The 24948-nt window shown below is 36.9% G+C and overlaps 1 protein-coding gene across 3 annotated transcripts; it reads left to right on the top strand.

Moving 5' to 3' along the window:
- The first annotated feature begins 1001 nt into the window (after window positions 1-1001).
- On the top strand, window positions 1002-20539 carry LOC145998793 (uncharacterized). 3 transcript variants are annotated; one of them, XM_083135394.1, is made up of 6 exons: window positions 1002-1018; window positions 5320-5468; window positions 12392-12544; window positions 14231-14412; window positions 15590-15769; window positions 18068-20539. In XM_083135394.1, exons 2-6 carry the CDS (start codon window positions 5357-5359, stop codon window positions 20060-20062), a joined length of 2622 nt encoding a protein of 873 aa, XP_082991520.1. In that variant the 5' UTR covers window positions 1002-1018; window positions 5320-5356; the 3' UTR covers window positions 20063-20539. The 3 variants fall into 3 exon arrangements, with proteins under 3 accessions (XP_082991520.1, XP_082991518.1, XP_082991519.1); XM_083135392.1 differs by lacking the exon at window positions 1002-1018 and adding an exon at window positions 1428-1555; XM_083135393.1 differs by lacking the exon at window positions 1002-1018 and adding an exon at window positions 1638-1837.
- The last annotated feature ends 4409 nt before the right edge of the window (window positions 20540-24948 follow it).

The following is a 24948-nucleotide window of genomic DNA, read 5'->3' as shown; positions in this document are numbered from 1 at the left end:
ACAGAATGTGTGTGTTCCTGGCAACCCTGTAACGCATCGCTTCACTGCGGGATATGACGTCACAAATGCAATCAAATGTTGTGTGTGGTTGCCAGCATTCAGGCGGCAAAACGGGCTTTTTTGAACGACTGTAGCGCCGAAACGACGCTCCAACGAGAAAAATGTTACTGAAAAAAGTTGTTTGTTTTGATGTCCTCTATACGTTTCCGTGGTCCGTGGGCGCCATTAAAATGACACCCTGTATATTCCGTATTTGAAAGGAAAGCATAACATTTTTGTCTGCATATAATACGTTCCCATTTCATAAATAATAAAACTACATCCCATATTGTACATACATATTGTACAACGTGTAAAACTGTGGTGTAAATACATAGAACATAAGTACTACAGAATTTTTCCCCCTGAGATCTTTAGAGGATTTACAAAGGAATCGAGGGGAAACCAATCCACTATCTGTTCCTATAGGAGCTATAAAGCACCCTTTTCAACCATTGCAGCGTGGGTCGAGGGGGCAAGGGAGTAAAGGCAGAAATGTTTCCTTTCCCTTCCGGCAGCCGTTTCTGCCTGGAACTGGTGAGGCGGAGGAACTTGCCCGCTGATCGCACCGAGGGACGAGAAGCGCGTGAAAAAAAAGTATTGCATATGAACTGTGGCTTCAACAAGACAATAAATATTATGATTTGAAAATAATTGGAGATGCGAGATTGATTTATCTATCTCTGCCAGACTAGCTACTCCTTGGTGCACGTCACTGACTATTTTCCATCTACGGCTGTGTATATGCATAAATATACTACTATACTGGTTGTCCCAAGCTCGTAACCGACTGTTTGCTCTGTATGTGCCATGATGGGCGCGTTTATCCACATTGGGTCTTGTTGGTTGCAGTTGGTTCCGCGAGCATGGTTTGGAACTATGCGCGGAGCTGTGACACGGAGTACGCGTCGTCCCATGGGTTCGGTCTTGCCGCGGCGTCTATAGTCCAGTCTAGTCTGCCTCGGTAAAAGTTCGTGAGGTGAGAGCGTAGGCGCACTGCGTTTTTCGTACGAAAACCTCATACACAATTTAATAGTATCTGCATCGGTTTTAAAATTGTCCGTTTCAGTACAAGTACTGTAAACAGAGCATCAACTCATTTCCCAAATGATTGTTTTTGCTTGTGACATGACAGGTAGTAGTCCTTTGGAAGGTCAAGGGTACAAATTAATTTCCAATGTATGAAGCTTACATATACGCAACGCATATACTTTCTTTGTAATGAAAAGCATGTTACAAAATGGAAATAAGTGCTATGCAAGTATTTGTTATTTGCGTAGTCATTCTAACGTTTATTTTTGCCACTCTTTTTGTTTTGTTTCAAAAACTGACATTTGACTGCATCACGTGACACCTCCTCCTCCACCTTCCAAACAATCAAGAATCGAGGTTGGGTCGGTCGACCTAGGAGAAACGAAGCTCGTGGCTTTTCGGAGCCAGATGGCATTTAGTGATAACGTGTAACATGAGCTACCAAAACAGTGTTTAATTGTAAGAAAAGTCTCGTCTTTGTCTGGTAAGTAAACAGGGTATCCTCGCTGCACTTGTCAGGGAAAGAAAATACGTTAGCGATAGTTTCAGTGTTGTAGACACGTCCTGTTTGGTGCGAAGATCCGAATTTCAACATGGCTGACCAGTTTTGCATCGCGCGTTAAATTTTTTATACGTCGATTGAATGTAGCATGCATTTTTCCATCGTACAGTGAGGACATTGCTTTCAGCTCGAAGTGTCGACAAGTGGTACGGACCTAGAAGTGAAAATCATGCATTAACTGTTAGCAGAGATTGGTTTGTTTTGGTATAAATATTCCTCTGTTTACGATGTTTACGTTCCTGTATAAGTATTATGCAAAAATAATGGATGGTATACAAATACACATCAGGTTAAATGCAGTGTTAAGATACCATGAACGGCGTTGTAATGATTTTAGGCTACACAATAACAGTTGTGGATGTAGATAATACGTAAATAATTGATATGTAAACACACGCTCCATGAATTCTAGACGGTGTTTTACAACTTTCATTGCTGCCTATTTGCAAACAGTTAACTTCCCTAATTACAAAGCATATTTCATTACTACTCACTAGTACGTTCGAGAAAACTGAGAGTAATTATGATTCACTGATGCAAAATAATCCTAAGCATTTGGCTTCACACACACCTTTTTACAGATTCATAGTAGGAACTCTTTAACACGCTTTTTGAAAGCCTGAGAAGTGGTTCACGTTAATAAGTATTGCATAATATTCTACAACCTCGAATGAATTGCAATGTGTCCATGGAACTTCAGCTTGTACACATCTAATTGTTTCAAAATCAGTTATCTTTTTAACCCTATCTTATTCTTACCCCTTATTTGTGGGATGCTATTATCTGGATGTGCATTTTGAGTTGAGGGCTTTCAGACCGCTGTTATTTTTTTTTTTGCAATAGAAATGTACAAAAATCACATTTACTTTCTGATTTGCCAATTCTGAGGCTGAGAAACCAAATTAAAGACAAATACTTGTAAAGGTAACGTTATTTAGACTGCAATTAATTGTTTTTTAAAAAAGTAAATTCGTAAATTTTGTTTACAATTAGGATTTCAATAATTATGACATAAAATACCTTTGGCACATACATGGTGAGAAAAATGTTATGGTTGCTGGCCATCCTCTGTACACCCATGAGAAAGTGGAACATTTTGCGTGATTTGTGAATATTGTGTTTTCCGTGAACATCTGTCGTTTTTAGCTGACTGAGATACGTTATAACAGAGTAATTAGTGATTTCATATTGTAATTATCATATCATAAATAATTTATGATGTCAGTGCCAACTTCACGTGTGAACTGCATTTAGAAAGTTACTTGTTACGTGTTTATTTTTAGTGTTGTGCACAAAATGTAACTGCTTTTGGATGTTATGATATGAAGAATATGAAATGTATTGGAAAACTAGTTTCATGCGGTTATGTTATGCTTTAGTGTATATCAGTCTGGAAATGTCGGGGAAATTTTCTGAAGAAATCCATGTTTTCGTGGTAGTGCAATAAAAGCAGGTTTTTGAACAAACAGAAAGGGTAAGAGAAATATTTTCAATTGGTATAATTTAACAATACAGGGAATTTCTCCAATTTGTTTGAATTTTCGGTTACTTACTAATTTGGGTCTCCTAATCACGAATCTGCACTTAAAATTTGGCGCTCACGTATAAATTTGGCGCTTATTTGGGGGCAGGTGAATCCGGCCACTTTCTAACATGCCCTTAACAGGGAGTCTATAGATATAGGCGGGAAGCCGGAGCGGAGCGGAGCGGAGGCGGGGCCGCGATAGCGGTTGGGGGCGGTAGGTCGATTACCCCAGGGGCGGAGCCCGGAACCGGCGGGAAATTCGGAAATCGATGGTGTGGAAATAAGAACTTAATTTAGATTATTTTCCTATTTCCACGTGTGAGCGCCAAATTTTGACTGCAGATTCGTGATTAGGGGGCCAAAATTAGTGAGTATGCCGAATTTCAAATAAAATGGAGAAATTCCCTGTATTGTAAAATCGCTCCTTTCAATTTGTTGTGGACAAATTGTACTTCAGTTTGATGTACTGAGTTTTGCCAGTTTTTTTTTTTTTTTTAGAGTAGACATTTCATATTAAATATGTTTGAAACTCTTTCTTTTGTAGAAATCTACTAAAATATGTGACTGTTAATATTTACCACTTTCTTGTTGCAATTTTTCTTTGGGGGGTGGGGAAGGTGGTTGTTAGATAGTTATTTGAATTTTACTATCATATTTTTTTTACACTAAATCATTATGAATTTTTAGAAAAATAATTCTTTGTTAATCATTAGTCAGTACATGTCAAAGATTAGAAAGGAACTCACTCCTGATACTCACTGGCTTCCCTCCCACTACCTAACAGTCAATTACTTTTCAGCTTCTCTTTGAATTTTTACCTTCACCTGTGAATTGAATACAGTTGAACCTGAGTTATACGTATGTCAAAGTGAAGAGATAATAATATGTATAACTGAGAAAATTTCTTACAAAGCAGATTTAGATACCATGTCATATCATTATTAAAATACTGTAATTGTATCTTCTTTGAGGAACAAAATATACATAATACAAGTTATTTCTGTTATAAAGTGGTAAATTAGCGAATCTAAAAGTATGATTCTTGAGTAAATGCCACTTTATTAGTGAATACTTTGATATTGAAATAGCTACTACAGTAAACTTTATAGGTTTACTACCAAATTTTTTTAAAAAAATTGCATTTCTTTTACTAATGACTGTGCAAAGTATGGTATAAGCAAGGCCTAAATCTGCAGCTATTTCAGTTTTCGTTTTTTGTGGATTAGTGCCCACTTCCTGCATAAATTTTACTTTCTGGTCAAGCATGTAATTTTTTCTCTTTCTGTTGTCCATGACCGAGCAGTAGCAACTGAAAACTGCCACTTCTTTGACATTGTTGTAGCTTGGTTACGTACATATCGACTGTATTTTATGAAAATTAGTATGTATAAATGCATTACATACAAATAAGGTACGTTTTTAAAATTCTATTTTGCTGGAACCTATAGTAATTTACGTATAAAAATGGAATTACGCAGAACTGAGTTACATATAAAGCAGTCTCAACTGTATTCTAAAGCTTGGTTGACTGGAATTCTAAGTGTGTGTGTTTAGATAAACTATAGTGATCTTCTTCCAGACATATTCATGTACAATAATTGGCCTAATTATATGGTTTGGAAAATTCTGGTTCTGGAAGAGTCATGGAATTTTGTCTGCAACAAAGGGACAAAAATGCAGTTTCATAAGTCAAAGCTGAAGACAATGTTGTGTTTTAATATTGTGAAATTGTTCCAGAGGATGAAACTGTGACTGATAGTTACTGTAGATGATTAGCAGTATCTGAACTCATACCCCAATCAGACAGTTAGTTACTGCTCTACCATAATACACGGTGTCACCAGAGTGTGGTTGTCCAGTTATCCATAGCCCGAAAACAAGTGTTCATGTGGAATCACCTGTGATCCTATTCCCGATACTTATCCCATGGTGCATATTTTGTTCCTTAACGTGAAGTTTCCATTAAAAGATTGTGCTTTTGCTAACAGGCTTTAAATGTTCAGTTTTAAGATCATACTATGTAAAATCTAGCAGAATTGTTTTATTTGTGACCAACTGTGCCAATACCAATTAAATAAAGGTACATTTGGTTACATGAAGACTATATACTTATAATTTGTAGTCCAGTATTATATGTTAGCATTTTTTTTCCTCCTCGTAGGTCTACTACCATTATGGAGTTCTAAGAAAGACCAAAAATGCATCGTACTACGAGGATAAAAATAACGGATCTTAACCCACATCTGATATGTGTACTTTGTGGTGGCTATTATGTTGATGCCACAACTATAATCGAATGTCTTCACTCGTGTAAGTATTGTTTGCTTTGCGCCAATTGATGTATAGTTTGTTCAAGAGTTTTGTAATCTTAAAAATACTTTCTTAACTCTTATTATAGGAATTTTACTTGCTGGTAACATTGCTTTGGATCATTAATACTATTAATTCATTACAAATAAGAATAATTTTTAGGAACTTTGATTTCTTTTAAAACTTAGTCTCTTTTGAAAGTAGTGTTCTTTCTTTGATTCGTTTGGTAACTATTTATAGCTTTCTGAAGTTCATTTCATACAGTAAGTAGGATTTCTCAACACTGATCTATGCCACTTGCTATAACAGTATGTATGTGGAAATTAAAGTTAAGAAAAAAGATAACCCTTTGTGCCTCCATAATGTTAGCAATATACATTATGATTATAATGTTGGCCACTACTTGACATACTGTGTGTATGTCACTATTTTGGTTATTATTGTGGTTGGTTTCATTACTCTGTCAAGAAAGAAATTCTCGGTTAAGTTTGAAAGTTGGAAAATGTGATTGTAGCAGGGGAGGTTATCATGACGCAGAACTTACCATGCTTGCAGGTGTGAGTAGAGCAGGGCATGAAATTTCAAGTTTGAAGTCAGTCGCCGGACTCAAGTCTTTGGTCGCCACTATTTTATATTGATAAATAATAAAAATATAAGCAATTATTAAAAATAACATGCCTTAGGAATTAATGTTTGTGTAGCGCTGTCGTTCTACACTGAAGTACCACTTATTAATCGCAGCTGCTGGGTCAAACACTGACAGAGGGGGGTCCATTTACGGAAACTGGGAGCAAATCATCCAGTGTCTCAGCTCAGTCGTCAGAGAGTTCCTGTAAGTAGTCTTGAGTCTGTTGTGACACCTGAAACCTCTCTCACATGAAGCTGTGCTCACTCGTAGAACAGCAGAAAATGTCAAAATCTGGAACAAATTTGGGAATCTTGCTGAACACTCCTCACTGTGAATCTTCTCCAGTGTCTGATTCAAAGTCAGAGAAGAAAACAAAAGTTTGTATTCTGTCCACTCTGCTAACAGAACATCCATTTTATCATTATAGAGGCTCGGGTTCAAGTACATGTAGAGCTTCTTTATTTCTTCTATCCCAAACTGAAGAATATTTTCTTTGGGAGGCCAACCCAAGGTGTCGAAAACATGCAGAGATGCAATCATATCTGTTGACATAGATTGCAATCTTTCTGTGATGTACACCTTCGCATTGTTAATTACGTTTCCTCTAACAGTCTGAAACTCTTTCTCTCCATTTTGTATGTTTGTGAGCTGCACATCCCTGATCTTCCCTGAAATGGATACATTGTCCAAGAAATCTTGTTCGCTTGGTCCAACATTAGATTCCAGGTCAGCCAAAACTGAAATACAGTGTTCAATTCTTATTTTCAGAGATGAAATCAAAAGATTCTTATTTTGTAGTGCCACACTTAAAGGGTTCAATTTCCTGTAAAAATCCAAAAGGAAGTACAGAAGCTTAACAAATTTAAATTGCTTCAAATTTTTCAGCAAACCCTTAGCTTTAGCGCCATCATTGTCTTTTCTATGGTGCACCTGTTCAAGATTGGTCACAACAGCTTTCCATGATTTCAAGAGATCTGTTACAGCAATTTCTTTATCGGCTAACCACCTAATAGTGTGGATACCACTCAGTTTTAGAATTTCTTCTCCTATAACTTCCGCCGCTTCTCTCAAGAGGTGAAGTTTTTAGCAGAGCCATGATAAAACTGAAAAATATTCCTAATCACGGAATCAAATGCTCTACGATATTTAACTCCAACACAGCTAACTGCAAACGATGTGCAAGGCAGTGAATAGTTATCATTTTATTACAAATAGCTTTCAAAGAGAAAAGCAGATGGTGAAGAGGTGTTTCAGCGTGCCGAAAGGCGGTATATTTTGGAACGGAAAATATCTTGTGAGTAGAAAACAATGGCAGACTTTCCTCTTGGATATCGCGAGGTGATACCTGACCAAACTTTACCAGAACGATGGATGGAATATAAAATCAACACAGGAGCTACACAAAGCACACTGCAAGACATTAAGGTGCCTGAAAGAGCTGAAGGCATTGATGAACTACCCATATGACGAGATGTACGAGGACGTGGAGAAGATAATAGAGGCTCGAGCTAGATCTCTTGATCTTATGACCAACAATTATTATGATTTCCTGTATTCTTTTCATGTGATGAAAGGAAACATGAGGAAAGCTGCATCTGTTATGTATGAACAGGCATTGAGGCTTAGCAAAGAAGGAATGGGAAAAACCAGTTTGCAAAAACAGGCAAAGTGCTACTTGGCATGCCTTAATGCACTTCGGTTAGTGGATCCTAAGTACGCATGGATAGTTAAACCAGTTCCTATTGTTGACAACAATGAAGACATAAATGTGCCACCAGGGTTGAGTCCAAAGAGAAAAGCAGATGGTGAAGAGGTGTTTCAGCCCAGAGTCACAAAACAAATGGAGGTCTGGGAACTTGCTGACATAAAGAAGGAATATGAACTCGTTAATGCAAAGTTACGATTAATTAGACACAGTCCTGTTAATGCTAGAGTCATAGGTCCATCAATGTCTGCTGGCGAGCTTGTGGGTGTGCTTACGAGCGTAGGCTTGTTCGACACTGCACTGAGAATAGCCGAGCTGTATGAATTGAGCATCCAACAGGTGTTTGAAGGATTGGCATCTTGTTGCGTGAAGCTGGGTCGCCAAGATAAAAGCATTGACTCATCAAAAGTATGGGACTGGCTTGTAGAGAGTGATATTAGAGGTTTAATTTCAAGCGACAACACAGTTGTTGGCATGTCTTGGGCGCTGTTGCAGTATTATTTGAAGAAACACGAGAGGCCTTGTCAGAGTATTCTACACAGAACTGTAGCCAACAAACTGTGTAGCCTAGGCAGTTTCTTACCACAGTGGTTATTGGATTCTTACAAGAAAAGAAATCCAGCTGAAGTCCTACGGCTTTACTTATGTTACGGAAGATTGGAGGAAGCAGTTGTTCTGTCGATAGAATATATAAATGCAGTGTTGGGTATCGGGAAGGAATACTTTGGCCTGAAGAACTCGATCCATGCAACTTCCGCACCTGTGTGGCTCCCCCACAATACGTTCGACCAGCTGCTTCTGGAGTTGAAAGATGCCGCAGCAAATGGCAATCAGGAGTACAAGCAGCTTCATCAAGATCTTCAGCAGCAATTAAATAGGTACCTGAATATAGCTAACAGAGTGTCGGAGGAGATGATTACATATTCCCGTGCGAAGTCTTAAGTGTGGAACTAAGTAGAGTGTATGGAACTTGCCAAGAGTAAGTAATGAAACCTATCGTTCACATTGCTTGAGTGCTGTGAGCAGTATGCCATCGTCAGTTTATATTTTATGAGTTAGTTATGTATGTATGTAAACTTGTACATGTAACTTTGTACCACTGCCAATTTTTGATACATCTATGTAAAATATATATGTAATTATACTTATGTTCCTTCAAAAAAAAAAATATTCTGGTCGTATGGAACAAGGACCTTGGTATTTTGCAAAGCCAGTTTAGCTGCCTCAAATTGCCGCTGACAATCATTTGTCCATTGCCACCGCACATTTTTCTTCAATAAATTGTAAAGATCCGACAAGATAACTGATAGATTAGGCACACATCTTCTGTAAAAATTAATACCTCCAAGGAAAGCCTTTAGTTGTTTGGTGTTGCAAGGCTTTGGACATTGTATCAATGCATGCAGCTTCTTTTCAGAAGGATGTATTCCTTCTTTACTTAAAGTATATCCTAAATAATCAATTTTGTTTTTGAAGAATGAACACTTGCTCCAATTAACCTTAACATTGTACTCATTCAAACGGTTTAAAACTTCAAGTGTTCTGGATACTGCTTGTTCTAATCCCTTGCTAACAATGAGTAAGTCATCTTGGTATGGAATGACAAAATCTAATCCCTGTAGTATGCATTCAATAGTTCTTTGAAATATTTGTGATGCGATCCGTACACCAAATGGCAATCTAGTATGTTGTACCAATCCCCATGGGGTATTCATTACTAGTAACTGTTTAGCTTGATCATCAAGTTTTATTTGAAGGTAAGCACTTCTGAGATCCAAGGTAACAAATACATCACATCCATTAACTTTTGGAAACACTTCGTCTATCCTGGGCAATGGATAAGTTACGTTTTCTACATATTTATTCACTGTGTTCTTGAAATCGCAGCAAAGCCTCAAATTACCATCATTCTTACACACAACGACCATAGGACTCGCCCAATCACTTGAGTCAATCTTTTCTAGAATGTATTGCTCAATCAATTTGTCTAATTCAGACTTAACTTTCTCACGTAAACCATACGGAACATTATAAAATTTCTTAAAAATTGGTGTAATGCCTTGTTTCATTGGAATCGTGGCGGTAAAATGTTTAATTGGCTGCGACAAATCATTATCGAATAACACTTTATATTCGTGCCTAATAAATTTTATTATTCCTTGCACATCACAAGATGCAATCAGATTTTCACACTTAACCATCTGTGATTTAATCAAGGCTTGCCCATGCACAATTTTCAACTTGTCAGCTGTTAACACAGACGAAGCATTTGACGTATCCTGCGACTTAACCAAAGTTTGCCCTTGAACAAATTTCAACTTGTCAGATGTTAACATAGACGAAACACGAGTCTTGTCTTCATACACTTCCAACGATGGCCTAAGTTGAGATAGATTAATGTGACAATCAGGCAATAAATGCTTAATCCATTGTCTTCCCATGAGTGGATATTTTAAATCACATGCGACTACGTATAAGTCTAGTATTTTATCTACATGTTCATAACGAACTCTTACAGCAACCTTTCCTACTAACGGCAAAGTCATATTGCTAGAACATCGTAAAACACAGTCAGCTTCCAGATATTGTAAACCATGCAGTTGACTGTCACAAAATGTTTTACTTGCCACGGTGGCCGCGGTGGCTCAGTCGGTAACGCGTCTGACTACCATGCTCAAGGTCCCGGGTTCGATCCCCGGCCGGTTCAAATCCGGGAACTTTTCTAACGGTGGAAGCGGCCCCGGCGCCCACCCAGCGTCGAATAACATGGGTACCTGGGGGAAACCCTGGGGGGTAAAGGCGGTCAGGGGCGTGATGCTGATCACATCACCCCCACTCACGACCGGATCAAGAAAGTGTGGGGCGTTACCCCCACACCCCCTATACGCCTTCATGGCGTGGTGCTATGCACAGGGGAACACTTTTTTTTTTTACCTTTCATTTGCACAGCCAATCCTGATTTGTGCCTGACCATATTTGCTGCACCATCAGTACCCACGCCAACAATGTAATACTTGTTTCTGTATTTATTTGAACCTATTGCCTTATCAAAGTAATCAGTTATGGCTGTGAAGTAAGCAGCAGAAGTAGAGTTTGTGAGCTCTATTACTCCTAAAAGGTCCTCTTTGATGTGACCATAATATGCATCCACGTATCGAACATACATACACATTTGCATGCTCGACTGATGATCTATCTGTGGATTCATCCATCAGAAGGCTGATGTATGTACTTTTCTTCATTTTCTCCACTAGATCTAACTTCAAAGTTTCAGCTATGAAATGAATAAATTCTCCTCATTGCTTTTCATTGCCATACTTAGGTAAAACACTCACACTTAATTTTCCTGCCAAATACAGCAGATCTACAAAGTCTTTAAATGGCTTCTCATGTTTAGCTACATAGTATGCTACATTAAATAAATTTGTAAGATGGGATCGGCGTTGAGTGGACACGGGGTTTTCAATCGGCTCGCTTTCCAAAACCATGTACGAACGTTGGATTGAGATGTTCGGACATGTTTGACACACATTTGAAACAACAAAATTTTAGTCGCCAGCCCCAAACTTTTGGTCGCCAATGGCGACCTGGCGACCGGAAATTTCGTGCCCTGGAGTAGAGTACATGATGTGTACTGCTGTCACAGAGTTTCAACATGTTTTGTGAAAAATTGAGCTTCATACTCACTTTGAAAGGTACTACAATAAATTGTAGTTTTCATGCTGTCCTTTTTGTGTGAATAAATTCTCTCAGGCTATTGACGAGGTCAATTCTAGAACAGTTTCCGAGCTTTTTGATCATTTTTTTGATGAGTGTGACGTTAGCTCTCGATAGCTCGGAAACTCTTCCAGAATTGACCTGGTTGATAGCCCAAGATAATTTATTCATCATTTGTTGCCAGGAAAACTTCAAGACTTACTTCAATCCTTTTTGTAATTTTATGATGTGATACCAATTATTGATAATTTAAAATTCACCCAAAAATTGCATAATTGATAAATATAGAAGAAATAAGTTAATTTTGCACTGAATTGGCATCATTGTATTTTTTTTAAAAAAGAAGTTTTTCCTCAGACAGATATAACACTTGAGCTTTGTTAAAACACCTGAGTTTCAGGAACTATGATACCAACGGACCTACCTTGACCCTTGAAGTCTGAATTTGCCAGAAAAGTAAGGAAACCTCCAGGGGTTGGGGGGAATAATTAAGGTTGTAAGTTCTTTTCACGTATATGCAGTCAGTAGTGGCGGTCAAGTGCATTGAGTGTTTCACTCACAGCTTCAATTCTGAAGCTCCACCAACAAGCAGTCCCAAATCGTTGCTCTAATAGCTCATTGTCTTTTGCAGCTTGTTGATATCAATTCATAATAAATAAAGTTGAACAAGTGATGTAATCAAAAACCATAAATTTACGTTATGTTGATTAATGAATATTGCATGGAACTTTATTTTGTCTGTTTTGATATTTTATGTTTTAAAGATATTTTTTGGTTCCATAGTGAGTTTTTATAGTGGGTAATTATGTGCAAATATATATATTTCCGTATATATTTTTCCTGTTATACCTGACTTTTTAATTTTTATTTCAGTTTGCAAGACATGCATAGTGAGATACCTGGAAACGAGCAAATATTGCCCAATATGTGATGTTCAGGTTCACAAGACCAAACCTTTACTAAACATCAGATCTGATCAAACATTGCAAGATATTGTATATAAACTTATACCTGGATTGTTTCAAAGTAAGTGTCAGATATTGTGTATTAATGTGGGTTATTGTCTTATATAATATGATTTTTACAAGCATGCAAATACTGATGTGTGTGTGAAGGAGTCAAATGAAAACCTTAATTAATTTTCTTGTTGCATTTTGCATGCAAGTTTGCACAAGTTTACCATTTTTAGCTAGTCCCAATGTTCATCTACAGATAACTTTCTCTCACAATGTGTTCATATTGGGCATTGGCTGCATTTTGACCCTATCATTTTTTTTTATTTATATTTTTAATGATTTTTTTGTGTAGTTGAGTCGACACAATGAGAGTATGGATGATGGAGTGTAGAGTTAGGTCTTTGGCTTCATGCTATGCTAACTATTCAGCATTTCTTTGAAACAAATCTAATCAGCAAGGCTCACACTAGTGCATCTGATCTCTTCAATTCTAGCTGATCTGGATATATCCATCTTGTAGAACGTTCTTTAATCCTGGATGCAATTTTCACAACTGTGCTAGTGGTTTGGGAGTAGGTAATGACTAGTTACAAGCGTGCTGTTTGATATGCTTTTATATTATATGTGGTAGTCAAATCAAGACTACTAAAATTTAGCTACTGGGATTTTTTGCAATTGAATCTTTGTATTGTGATATTGGCATATGTAAACACTCTGTTACATATTGTGATGGTTTCTAGTGTAAACAGCACCTAAAATCGCTGAACACTGTGCTAATACCATATTTACGCGTATATAATGCGGACCATGGTTTTTGATGGGGAAAAGTGACAAAAATTATATCTTGTATGGCTTACTTAGTTGTAGGTAGTAAAGCCTGTCGATCAAAAGTGAATGACATCATACCTATTCATTGAGTCACCTGCTGCTATGTGGACCAAGAGGAGACTATCCTCTTGTGTATACAATGAGTCACCCCCTCTCCCTCCACCAGAGATGTCCAGCCTCCGGAGACCAGGCCTCAGCCTCCAGGAGCCTTGCGAGGCTGAGATGGAGTTTGGAGGTTGAGGCCGAGCTGCAGGTCGGGGGCTGAGGCTGACCTTCATCTTGGAGGCCAGACCTCACGAGGCCAAAGTCAAATGGCCATCTCTGCCATCGCTCTACTGTGTTTAGCATCCCCAAGTTTTTTTCTGTAACCACCTTGTTTATTCTGTAGTAGAAGAAAGCGAGATCACAATTATGTTAGGGATTTGCAGTACTCGGGAAGTTATTTTCTATTATTTTTCACTCGACAAATACTGCTGATAACGCATCCTATGTGATGGGAGGTGCATGCTCGGAATTCTGCGAGAATTATACCACTTTTCTAGTGTCGCAAAATGTTCTGTTATGAAGTGAAAAATCATGGGAAATGACCATTTCATTTTCGTAGTGTTTTTTAAAGAAAATTTTAGTACTAAAGAAATCCAACCTGCTAGTTTCTGTTTGTGTCTGTTGATATGTATGCGTTATATGCAGTGAAACTTATTCCATGCTTAATATGGATCAGAGTTGTTTTTTTGGGGGGGGGGAGTGAGCAAATACGATAATGTAACTTGTAATGCAGGAAACATTTGGACAATGAACTCAGCTTGTAGAGGTTTATGTATTTAAACAGTTACAGACTTGTTCATTGCAGCAAAAATGCTGCTAGAAGGATAGTGTAAAAATTAATTGAAGGTATTAGAATGTGAGGAAACTTTTATTTTATTTTCAGATGAGATGAAAAAGAGAAGAGAATTTTATGCAAAGCATCCAGAAGCAAAACCTTCAAATATTGAAGCTAGTGGCGATGCAACAGAGCACACCTACATCTATTCTCCTGATGAGGCCATTAGTCTCTCGTTGGAATACAATAACAGGTTACAACACACTGTAACAGCAGAGGGAATAACAAAGGTTAGTACAGAAATAAAGAGTTATGGTTGGGTTTGAGATAAATGAGGCTTTTTTATGTAATAGAACATAAATTATTATAGGGTCATTCCATGTCAAATAGACCACGTTCTGAACCTTGATATCTCAGATATTAATAATGTTTGGTACAGTGGTGGTACCAGTAAAGTTGACGAGAACTGCCAAATTTCAGATTTTTTCGACTCTTAGTGTTTAAGTTATTGACTTTTAAAAAAGAAAAAGTTCCAAAATTTAACGATATTTTGAAATCTTTAGACAGCTGTAGATCAAGAACTATTTGACATAGAGAGCTCAAATTGGTGTCATTCTCTTCTGATTTTAATGAGCTTTAATTTGAAATGCAACATGACTGTGCTATTTGAATTTTGTAATTTTTAAGATACTTTAAAACTAGTTTTTTTGAAAATCTCAAAAACACCATTTTTAATATTTTTTTTAAAAAAATATATGTTTTGAAGACATAATTGACTATTTGTGTGCAAAATTTCATAATGGGACAGCAATGGGTTTCTTATGGAAATTATTTTTAAGGTATTGTAATGTGATAAATTTGCTAAATTTGTTGACTTCCATGTTAAAACCACAACTACATGCCGAGTGGTTGATGTTGAAGTCTTCGTGTTAGCCTATTTTGCGTCAAATTTTGGAATTTTTGCTTTTTTGAAAGTCGGTAACTCAAATACTATGAGCCATAAAAATTTTAAATTTGACAGTTTTTTCCCCTCTTGGTAGCAATTTATTGACGAAGAATCTAAAAAAATATGAACCTTAAAGGTTCAAAAATAATTTTTATCTGTTGATTCGACATGAAATGACCCTATATGGTAAATAGGAATTTAGAATGTGTGTAGTGTATGCAGATTCAGGTGGTATTATGCAGTATTTCAACCATTGTTAACCTGTACGAACATAATGTCAATTATGAATTGTTTAAAGAATTGAGATTTTTTTAAAGTACAATTTAGATTTTTCTTGGCAGCCTAAATCTATTTTATTTCTTTGCATTTTTATAATGTTAAAATACTTTTACAAGCTAGCAACACACACACAATATGTTCCATTCAGTAGTAAAAAAATAGTTTTAGATTTATAAATGTACAAAAAATCTCTGGAATTTTCCCTCTGGTATTGTATTGCATATAAACTACTATTTTTCCAGGACTCGAATCGAAGGTACTTAAGATGCCCTGCAGCTGTCACTGTGATACATCTCAAGAAACTCATACGTGCAAAATATGGTTTATCGCCAGACAACAGAGTGGATATATTATATGGAAATGAGGTACTTTGTGATGAATCAACTCTGATGGATATTGCATACACATACATGTGGAAAAGGGTTAGTATTCTTTGCAAGTATTTACTTTGCATGCAGTTTTTTTTTATGATGTCTTTGTTATGGGTATTCCAACTGCACACCTATAGAAAGCATATCCAACTCCTGTAGCATTAAATGCAAAACTATGCTTGTGGTTTTATGTTGAGGAATTTTTCTTTTTTATTATTATTCACTTTTTTTTTGCATTTGTGATGGCGATTACAACTTATATATTAACAACCCCCAAAAGTGGAAAGACAACAATTTTCATGGAATCTGCTTCCACACCCGCATTTCAATTGCAGCCGAACTCCGTGGCAGTGTGGTTAGCACAGCATGTTACAAGGTCAGGGGTCCCAGGTTCGAATCCAAGCCTGGTCATGGATATTCTTTGCTAATGTTCCTTCATAAATTTCGTCACATAGTCTTTCATCCTAATCGTTGTAATTAGCCAGTAATGGAAGAAATGTGATGTAAAATAACCTAAATTAATGAATCTTTCCCCTTGTAACTATCACCCTTCTTTCGTCACTGGACTCATGAAATGGGTACATGCATCAATGTTCACAACTAATGTGGAGGGACTATAGAAACCCCTTCCTCTTCCAAATACAGATACATGAAAGATGAGGATATTTGAGGGGTTCAGAGCATGTGGCGGAACTCCATTAAATCCATTCAAGACAGTGTTGAGAAAAAGGCACATTTAAATAACATAGTACTATGTTTAGCCATTGGAGCACAAACATGGCGGTGCCTCTATGAGCAAGAATTTGAAACTTAGAACATACTTACTTCTAGCACGGAAATGTTGATACTTCACAGTTCTATACATGTAACTCAATTTAAAAGGAAAAGTGGAGTTACGCTACTTGTGCTCTCAACTCCGTATTTTTCATGTCATATTGTTGGTTTAAGAACTGTACCATTGTACTCATATTACTGATGGAACCTGTGAGTAAACATACTGTAGACCAAAGACTCACCTTGATTCTTCAATGTTGTAAGTTAGCTCCTCATAGTTTTGCAAAGTCCAGCTTTGCATTTGGTGAAAAAAAAATGTCATGTGGTTAAAAATGGAAGAGGAATGTACCGTATTTACTCATGTATAATGTGCATTTTTTCCAAAATGTTTACCCCCAAAAACTATGGTGTGTATTATGCACAGAATAATTCGGACTGCCATGAAACCGTACAGGGTTATTTCATGATTTTGTGACACTTGCATTAATTTTTTATGTTTATGGAACCCTATCATGTTATATATCATTGTAAAGCTTAAATTCTGCAGTTTCTGAATATGGCAACAGTATTCCATTCAAGATGGTGACACTAATGTGCAATGCGGTTGAAATAAGCTCATCACAATATGAAGGAACGTTCTGATTTTTATGGTACATTGGATGAAAGAAAAGATAAAGTAAAATAATATGTAATTGAAATGTATTACTGGCCAAATAATATGATATACAAGGTCCGCCCATTAAGAAACCGAACTGTCAAAAAAAAGAACCAAACCAAATAAAAAGGTACCATATTCTGGCAACACTGCAAAGAGCTATATATCTAAACTTCCTGTCAGTACATGTTTCAACCTGTTGCAGGCAGTCTGTATCGGTGCAAGCGTGCATCACACTGTGCCAACATCTGAGGTCTTGCTGTTACACAAAATGCAACAATGCTAACATTTACATAAGTCATGTGGCATGAGACCCTGCTGAACACAAGGTTCAGTTGGATGTACACTATCTAAAGATGGGAAAATAAATTTTTAATGGCATTTGCAGGTTACACATGTTCAATATGAAATTATAAACTCTGTAGGTTTAGCACATGCACCAGGTAGGATTATGCACTGTCATAGGCTGAAATGAACACTGCCTCTGTATTTTGGAGGTTGTAACTGAAGGACTATTCCACATCTGGAGAGTGAGGTCATTTACAAGCATCGTCTCTGCCATAAACTTTTGCAGGGCACTGTCAGCTTTTGGGGACAAGGTCATCATTTAGGATCACACTCGTGGTAACTTATTACACCTATAAATTTAGTGTAAACTACACCCAACCCTTGTAACAGTATGTGGTGCCTTACAGCAGGGATTAAGCTGAAAAGTGCAAAATATATTCATGTAATTTTACATGAGTACTTTATTGGAATATTTCCCGAGTCCATCCCTAATATGTGTGTTCGTGTTATACATTCAAGTTGATTCCATCCTGAGCTGAAACACTTCATTATAATGTATGTATAAATTAGCTAGTAAGATGCATGATAAAAAAAAAACATTTAATATATATAAATTATTATTTTCTTTATAGAAAGGCCCATTGAATTTATACTACAGGATTTTTGAGAATCCAAACAAAAGAATCAAATTAGACCTTGAAGAGAGAAAAGGAAGCGAGTGTGCACATGAGCAATCAATGGAAGTAGAAGATGCAAAAGAAACCAGTGAAGAAAACAAGGTTAGTGAAGCAACTGAATCTCCCCCAGTGGTTGCAGACAAAACAAATGAAGACAGGAAGGAAGTGAAAAATGAAGAAATGAAAAAGCCAGTTACAGGAGAGCTGGATGATGATGCTTCAGAAGAGTGGAAAGAAGTTCACCTGCAAATAAGTGAAAATGGAATTATGAGTGTCACAAATATAGAAAGTATACAATCTCCAAAGGACACAGCACAACTTCCATTCAAGGAAACCATTATTAGTTCTGGTAAAGCTGATGAATCTACTGGAAAAGAAAAGGAAATTGTGTCGATGGAAGATCTAGGTGACTCGGCAAATCCTTCAGACAAGCAAAAGCAAAGTGTACAGGCAGAATCTGAAGGAAAATCAAGTGAGCCACCAAGTGATATTTCAAAAGATAAGGATAACAACATAAAGGTACCAGTTGAAAAGTCTGAACCTGCAGTTTCAGATGCGAAAGCACCGGTAGAAGAAACACAACCAAAAGTGAAGGAGGTCAAGAAAGATGTGCCTAAGGCTCCAAGCTTGCCGGTAACGAAGAAAAGTGCATCTGCACCCATGGGTTACAAAACGCTGAAAACTCCACCCAAAAGTTGGAATCCTAGCATCCCCAGAACTACAGTTCTTTCCAATCATTCATTCTCAAAGCCTGCAATGGGTTCTGTCAAATCCGACGGAACTTCAACAGACGCTTCAAAAACAGGCCAGGCTCCCGCCAAACCTCCGCGTTTCTTCAAGATGAGGCATCTACCTAGGTATTTGGGCAACCCATCCTCTGGCGTTAAGCCCATGTTTCAAGTGCATGACACAGTGAACCACGGTTGCCTGCAACCAAAGCAGCAAGAGATGGTAATGAAGATCGATCCAAAAACTTTATGCCCGATTGTCCCGGTAACATCACTTCCAGCTAATACGAGCATCTCTCTCTCATCACCAAATGTAACCAGTGGCAACAAATTGCAGGTTCGAACAAACAAGGTGCAAATTGCTCCAAGTACAACAATGTGTGATCTGAAACAGTTAAATACTTCGATTGTGAAAGGGATGTCTGACATCCCTCACAATAATAACAATATACCTTCTCCTGCATTCGTTCCTACCCAACATACCACGACACAAAATTCCCATGTCTTGTATAATTACCCATCATTCGTAAATCCTTCAAATAGATCACCTGGCCCACCTCCCCTGATACGAACGACCAACATGCCTGTCATTTCAAATACTTCAGCAACTGTCGTGTCCAGCAGTAATAGCTGCATCAGCACTTCTGCTTTGTCGCTTCCCCCTACTCTTCCGCCAATGTCACCAGTGTATTCGACTGCACCAGGATATCACTCGTCTCTTCCACCAAGCATAAGTATGATACTTAACCAACACAGGCCGCAAGACAGATCTTTCGTTCAAGCTCCACCGACGGTTCAGAGAGTCCCTGCGAATGTCCATGCGCAGAAACCTCCTCAGCCATCGATGCCTGTTGGATTCCCTCCCCGTATGCCTTACACACGCCTAACCACGCAATCGTCAAATACCAGCAGCTTCACTCCAACAAGTGCAAATGTGAAATCTCAAGCAACAAAAGTGAACGGTGAAAATAGGGACCAACAAACTATAGAAAAGCAAACTGAAATCGCGAAAAAGAATGAGAAAATGTGTTGTTCACTTCCAGACAAAAGTACGAACCAAATTGTGTCTGTAAATAGTGCAAAATCTGTTAAAGACATTGACAAAAGCAAAGCAGAGAATAGTACTGACAGTTCTAAAGAGCCAGTCAATGGAGAAGTTGATTCTGCGAAGGATAAATCGTTACCTGAAGAAAATAGTGTGCCTCAGAAGCAGAATTCGTGAATTTTATATGTGCATGTTGCCTTCCACTAGATTTCACTTATAGTGTAGTTGGTGATATTTTCATCTGTGATTTTTCCTGCATAAAGAATGCATTCCCTTGATACCTTTTGCATGATGAACTAAGAATTACACCTCTTGTTATCACAAAAATTAAAACTCTTTTATCTGTTAATAAGAGAAAACATAGATAAGAAAAAAGTTGTGTGTTTATAAAATTTCTAGTCTCTTGACTGTCTATATTTTGATACAGTTGTAAAAAACATAAAGAAACAAAATTATGATTATGTTGATTGTTGTCAATGAAGTTTGAAAGTTTTAAAGATTAAAATTTGAAAGTAAGTGCTGTAAATATGTTTTGCCTGGACGGAACACAGTTATTTTTATGTGTAGTTAACTGCTTTCTTGTTAGTAAACAAGATATTGTACAGAAAATCTTAATAATGTTTTAAAGAAAAAAAGATGATATTGATTTTAAAATGTTTCAAGTCATTTCTCGCATCCCTTTTATTTTCTTCTTTTTCTCATGTCTGTAATTGTCATAACTTATTGCTAGTGAACTGGATTTGTTTTCATATTTTACCGTGGGTCCATAAAGTAATTTCAGTGTTTTAAAATTGTATTGTGTAGATTTCTTTAAAAGTGCACATTAATTAATGGCATATGTCAGAGGCCCAAGCTTCAGCTGCAGTTCAGGGTACTCCCCTTGTTTGATTCTATTGGGTTTAATGATCTGATCTGAAAGTCAAATTTGTTGAATATCGCTGCTTGCAATAACAGGGTTGCTATGCACCTGGAAAACATGAATATGTCGGAATTTTGCAGCTCTGGAATTTATGTGCACTTTGGAGTCTGCAACAGAAGTAGTTGCAAAGTGAACAAGTTGTTCATTTCCACCTCAGGATTCAGTTCCTGTGATTCCACTTGACAGAAAGATACAGTTCAGAAACTTCAAAATTATGTTTCTGTTGAAATTAGGTTCTAGACAGACTCGTTGGCAATATAATTTTCACTTTTTTTTGCTAAGTTTTAGAAAGTATCAAAGTGAAAGTTGTAGTCCAGTTATGGTAATTGATAACTAAAGTAGGTTGATAATATGATCATAATTATTATAAATATTGATGAAGAAGAGGTTATCGTCTATTATTTTACAGATCTTGGTCTTGTTGGCATTTACATTTTGGTGTAACAAGGAAAGAAATTGTGTTAACAAATTACAGACAGTTGTAGAATTTTATGTAATGAACATTAGCCTGACTGTCATCTGTTCATTCTACATAATTGTAGTAAGTATATGGATAGTGCAGGAAGCGAATATAGCGTCATAGATGTCCTGAAGGTTTTCTGTTTTTAGATCACTGAGGTTTGTTCTGGTGAAATAATGTACATCTGTTACCTTAGCCTGAAGGCTAGATGCAAGTTGTCATAGCACCTGACATGTTTGATACAGATTGTGAGTTTACATTATTCAAATTTTCAGTTTTTTTTTAATGTGTAGAATGAAATTTGCTTTAAAAAAGTGGCGAAAATTGATATTCATAATAATTAAAGGACCTGAAAACAGAAGGTTCAAAAGCAAAAATCATGACCGTAAACAATCATTTTTGAACTGGGAAACCTGGAAATGCCTAGGAATTTCATAACCAAGAAATGACCCTGAATAAGAAGGAATGTAGTGTTTTTTTACAATTTAAAATTGTATATATTATGAACCTTACAAAGCAAGGCACAGGAGGGTAACTTGAGTTACGTAAATGAGACTGCAGCAGCTTAGATTTATGCTACTCTAAGTGAAATGGCATCAATACAGGAATGTGCATGATTTACTGCCAGCTTATTTAAAAGAAATTCAATAGTGCAAACACAACATTGACTTCCATAGTGGAGTTGTTAGCAGAGCATCCCAAGACTCCAGGGTCCCAGGTTCAAATCCAGGGTTAGTGTCGTTGCCTTGTAATCAAGGGGTCCCAGGTTCGATACCCAGTGGATCCCACTTAAATCTGTAGGTTCAGTCCCAGTTAGCCTTACTGTGCAAAGTGGACTTAAAACAAATTCAATCAATCAATCAAATCCATGTTTGAGCATGGTTGTTCATAACTGGCAGGGCCTGCGCTAGTCATTTTGCAGCCATGGGCTGTGGCGGCAGATGCCGCTCTCTTTCGACCCCCCGTCATTACGCAGCAACGGGAAATTGAAAATCAATATATTCCCAAGTAAAACATCAGCCTGTAAAATAAATAATGTGACTTGCTACGCCATTTCAATAATATTAAGCACAAGAGGATGTCTCGCTCTTATGCGACACTAATTTTATATTTTATGAAAACTCTCTCTCTCTCTTAAACGTATCTTAAATGTAACAAGTATTAGGAAAGAAAGGAAGGCTTGACTTCATATGCTTACCATTGTAGGTCTGTGATATATGATTGGATTTTTAAAAGCATTACATGTAATATTCCCAAATCTCCATATGGATATGGGTGATCTGAGGTCTGAATTCTTTAATGCGTTGTCCCTGCATAAAATGACCTTTCGATAAAAGCATGAGTCTTGGTAGAATCAATTCTTACACCACTTAAGACATGTTCAGATGAGTAGCCAATCGCTATCTGTGTGCTGATGGCCGCCATCTTGAAAATAATCCGCCATATTGGATATTTTTTATTTGATATATCTCTGGAATGGTGGCACCTGTCAACTTCAAAATTTCTCAGAAATGCTCCAAATAGTGTAAACTTCAATAATATATCAATAAATCTATTTTTGAAAAATAAAAATAGTGGTTTTGTAGAAAAACTCACTATAATACTTTATGCGAATAACTCTGACTTAAATATCTTAATAATTCTCGAACCATACAATAGTATTGTATATTTGGTAATGTTACAAAATGTTTGTTAGAAGACTTTAGATGAACTGAAACCTTTTTTTGTATTTATAAATTTACCTTAAATAACATTTTTAAGAGATTCGATTTATGTACAACCCAATTTGATTTCAGAAAGTAGAAGGAATTGAAATTCTATTAAATTGTTTTATTTGAAAGAAAAAAGCATTGATTGTAATTGATGATACGAAAATACTGACATTTGTTTTACAAAATATTTTGTAATGAATTTCTCATCATATGGGTTCCCTTTTTGATCATGTTTTAAATTCAAATCCTTCACATTTGGATAATATAATACAGGCAAGATTTCCCATTCAACACCAAACACCTATACTCTATCCTGGGAATCTGGAGCAGTTCCGCACATAATGGAAAAGAAGGTTAGAAAGTGAGAAAACAGCTGGTAATCGCAGTCCCTTTTGCCAGTTTCCTCGCAAAATTACATTGTTCGAGCCCCTGTTGGGCAGACACTTACTTTTATTCCCTTGCGCTATAGATTCCTGGTACAGAGTATAGTACTCTGTGCTTGGTTGTCATGGTCTTGAGTGTGAAAAACCCACTGCATATTGCACACAGTTTTGATGTATGAAAATGAGTTTATTTCATGAAGGCTCTTTCCCAGGTGAACAATTTAAGTTGTCATTCTGAGAATTTTGGGCTTTTTAGTTTCTTGCATGCACTAGTCTTCCAAATTGAGATATCTTGAGTAAGGTTCTGTGTTACAATTAACAAGGTATACATCCTTACGCAGTTTGTAGAGTACATACGTTGTAGTCTGATGGGCATGTGCTGTTTTCCTCACATGTCAAGCTTTACTAAATGAATCCAGTGTATCAAATAAGAAGGAATTTTGGTTCACTCCAGAGTTTATAACCAGGCTCCTCCAGTAAGAACGCCACCATGCATTTTAAGGCAGTCATTTCAAGGTGAAGCCTCCCAACATGACAACTCATATCGTCTCCATACAGTTTTGGCTAGCTGGGAACCACTGAACTCAGTTCGATATTTTGAATACATGTATATTCAATATCAATATGCAAAAGTTTGAACTGTAGTGTTTTCAGAAGGTTTACGGTTTTTTGAGTGACGTCAAACCCATGTCACATCATTACGATTTATTTAGTCATTAAGAAACAGTGCTGTTACATCACGTGAATGGTTGAAGTTTGGGTATCCACTCATTGCTATCAACTCATCTAGTTAATAACATGTCAGCAACAGGTGGTTTCTTTACTTGTAAGTTTTTAATTCATCAGATCTTGAAGGCTGAAAGGTACTCAGCCTAAAAAACTCGCACACTTTCTAGTATTTCTAAACAGCAACACAAGCCTTCCATCTGTCACTATCCTGGGCAAAATCAATCCAATCTTTTCTATCCTGACTGATTTCCTTTAGGTCCATCTCAACGTTAGCCTTCCATCTTTGTCTTAGCCTTCCTATAGGTCTCTTACCATCAGGTTTCCCAACAAGAATCCTGTAAACTCTTCTTTCCTCTTCACGTGCCACGTGAACTGCCCACCTAAGCCTTCTTGATTTAATTATTCTAATAATACGTATCTGAACATGAATAAAAATTACAGATTTCTAAATTATGTAACCATCTCCACTTGCCTATCTCCTCATCCATTTTAGATCCAAATATTTTTCTAACGATTTTATGTTCAAATACTCTTCATTTATGTTCCTCTTTTAATGCAATGGACCAAGTTTCACATACAATACTACATGCAAAATTACCGTTTTCTTTTTGTTAATTTTAACTTTGTTTCATAGATATTATGTGAGAGGATAAACGTTTATGAGGAGAAATGTGTTTTGAGCTTAAGGCCATCTGGAAATGTGTAGTTATTGGAAAATATCCCATTCGTTTTTACAAGTTTTGACATGGCTAGAGTGGGATATTGTGATCCACTTTTGTCAACATGAGGATGTTAGAATAATAAAATTTCTGTCATGAAAGAACCTTTAGAACTTATAGCCATAGGGTTGGTATCTTTGT

The sequence above is a fragment of the Lepisma saccharinum genome, chromosome 14 (genome assembly GCF_977018435.1).
Source record: "Lepisma saccharinum chromosome 14, izLepSacc3.1, whole genome shotgun sequence".
Lineage (NCBI taxonomy): Eukaryota > Metazoa > Arthropoda > Insecta > Zygentoma > Lepismatidae > Lepisma > Lepisma saccharinum.
The sequence above is the reverse complement of the archived record's forward strand: the minus strand, read 5'-3'. Positions and strand labels throughout refer to the sequence as shown.

Coding starts and splice junctions, on each gene's coding strand:
- LOC145998793 (XM_083135394.1), top strand. CDS start 5,357: ATGCATCGTACTACGAGGATAAAAATAACGGATCTTAACCCACATCTG. Junction 5,469..12,391: donor AATCGAATGTCTTCACTCGT/GTAAGTATTGTT, acceptor TTTTTATTTCAG/TTTGCAAGACATGCATAGTG. Junction 14,413..15,589: donor CAGCAGAGGGAATAACAAAG/GTTAGTACAGAA, acceptor CTATTTTTCCAG/GACTCGAATCGAAGGTACTT.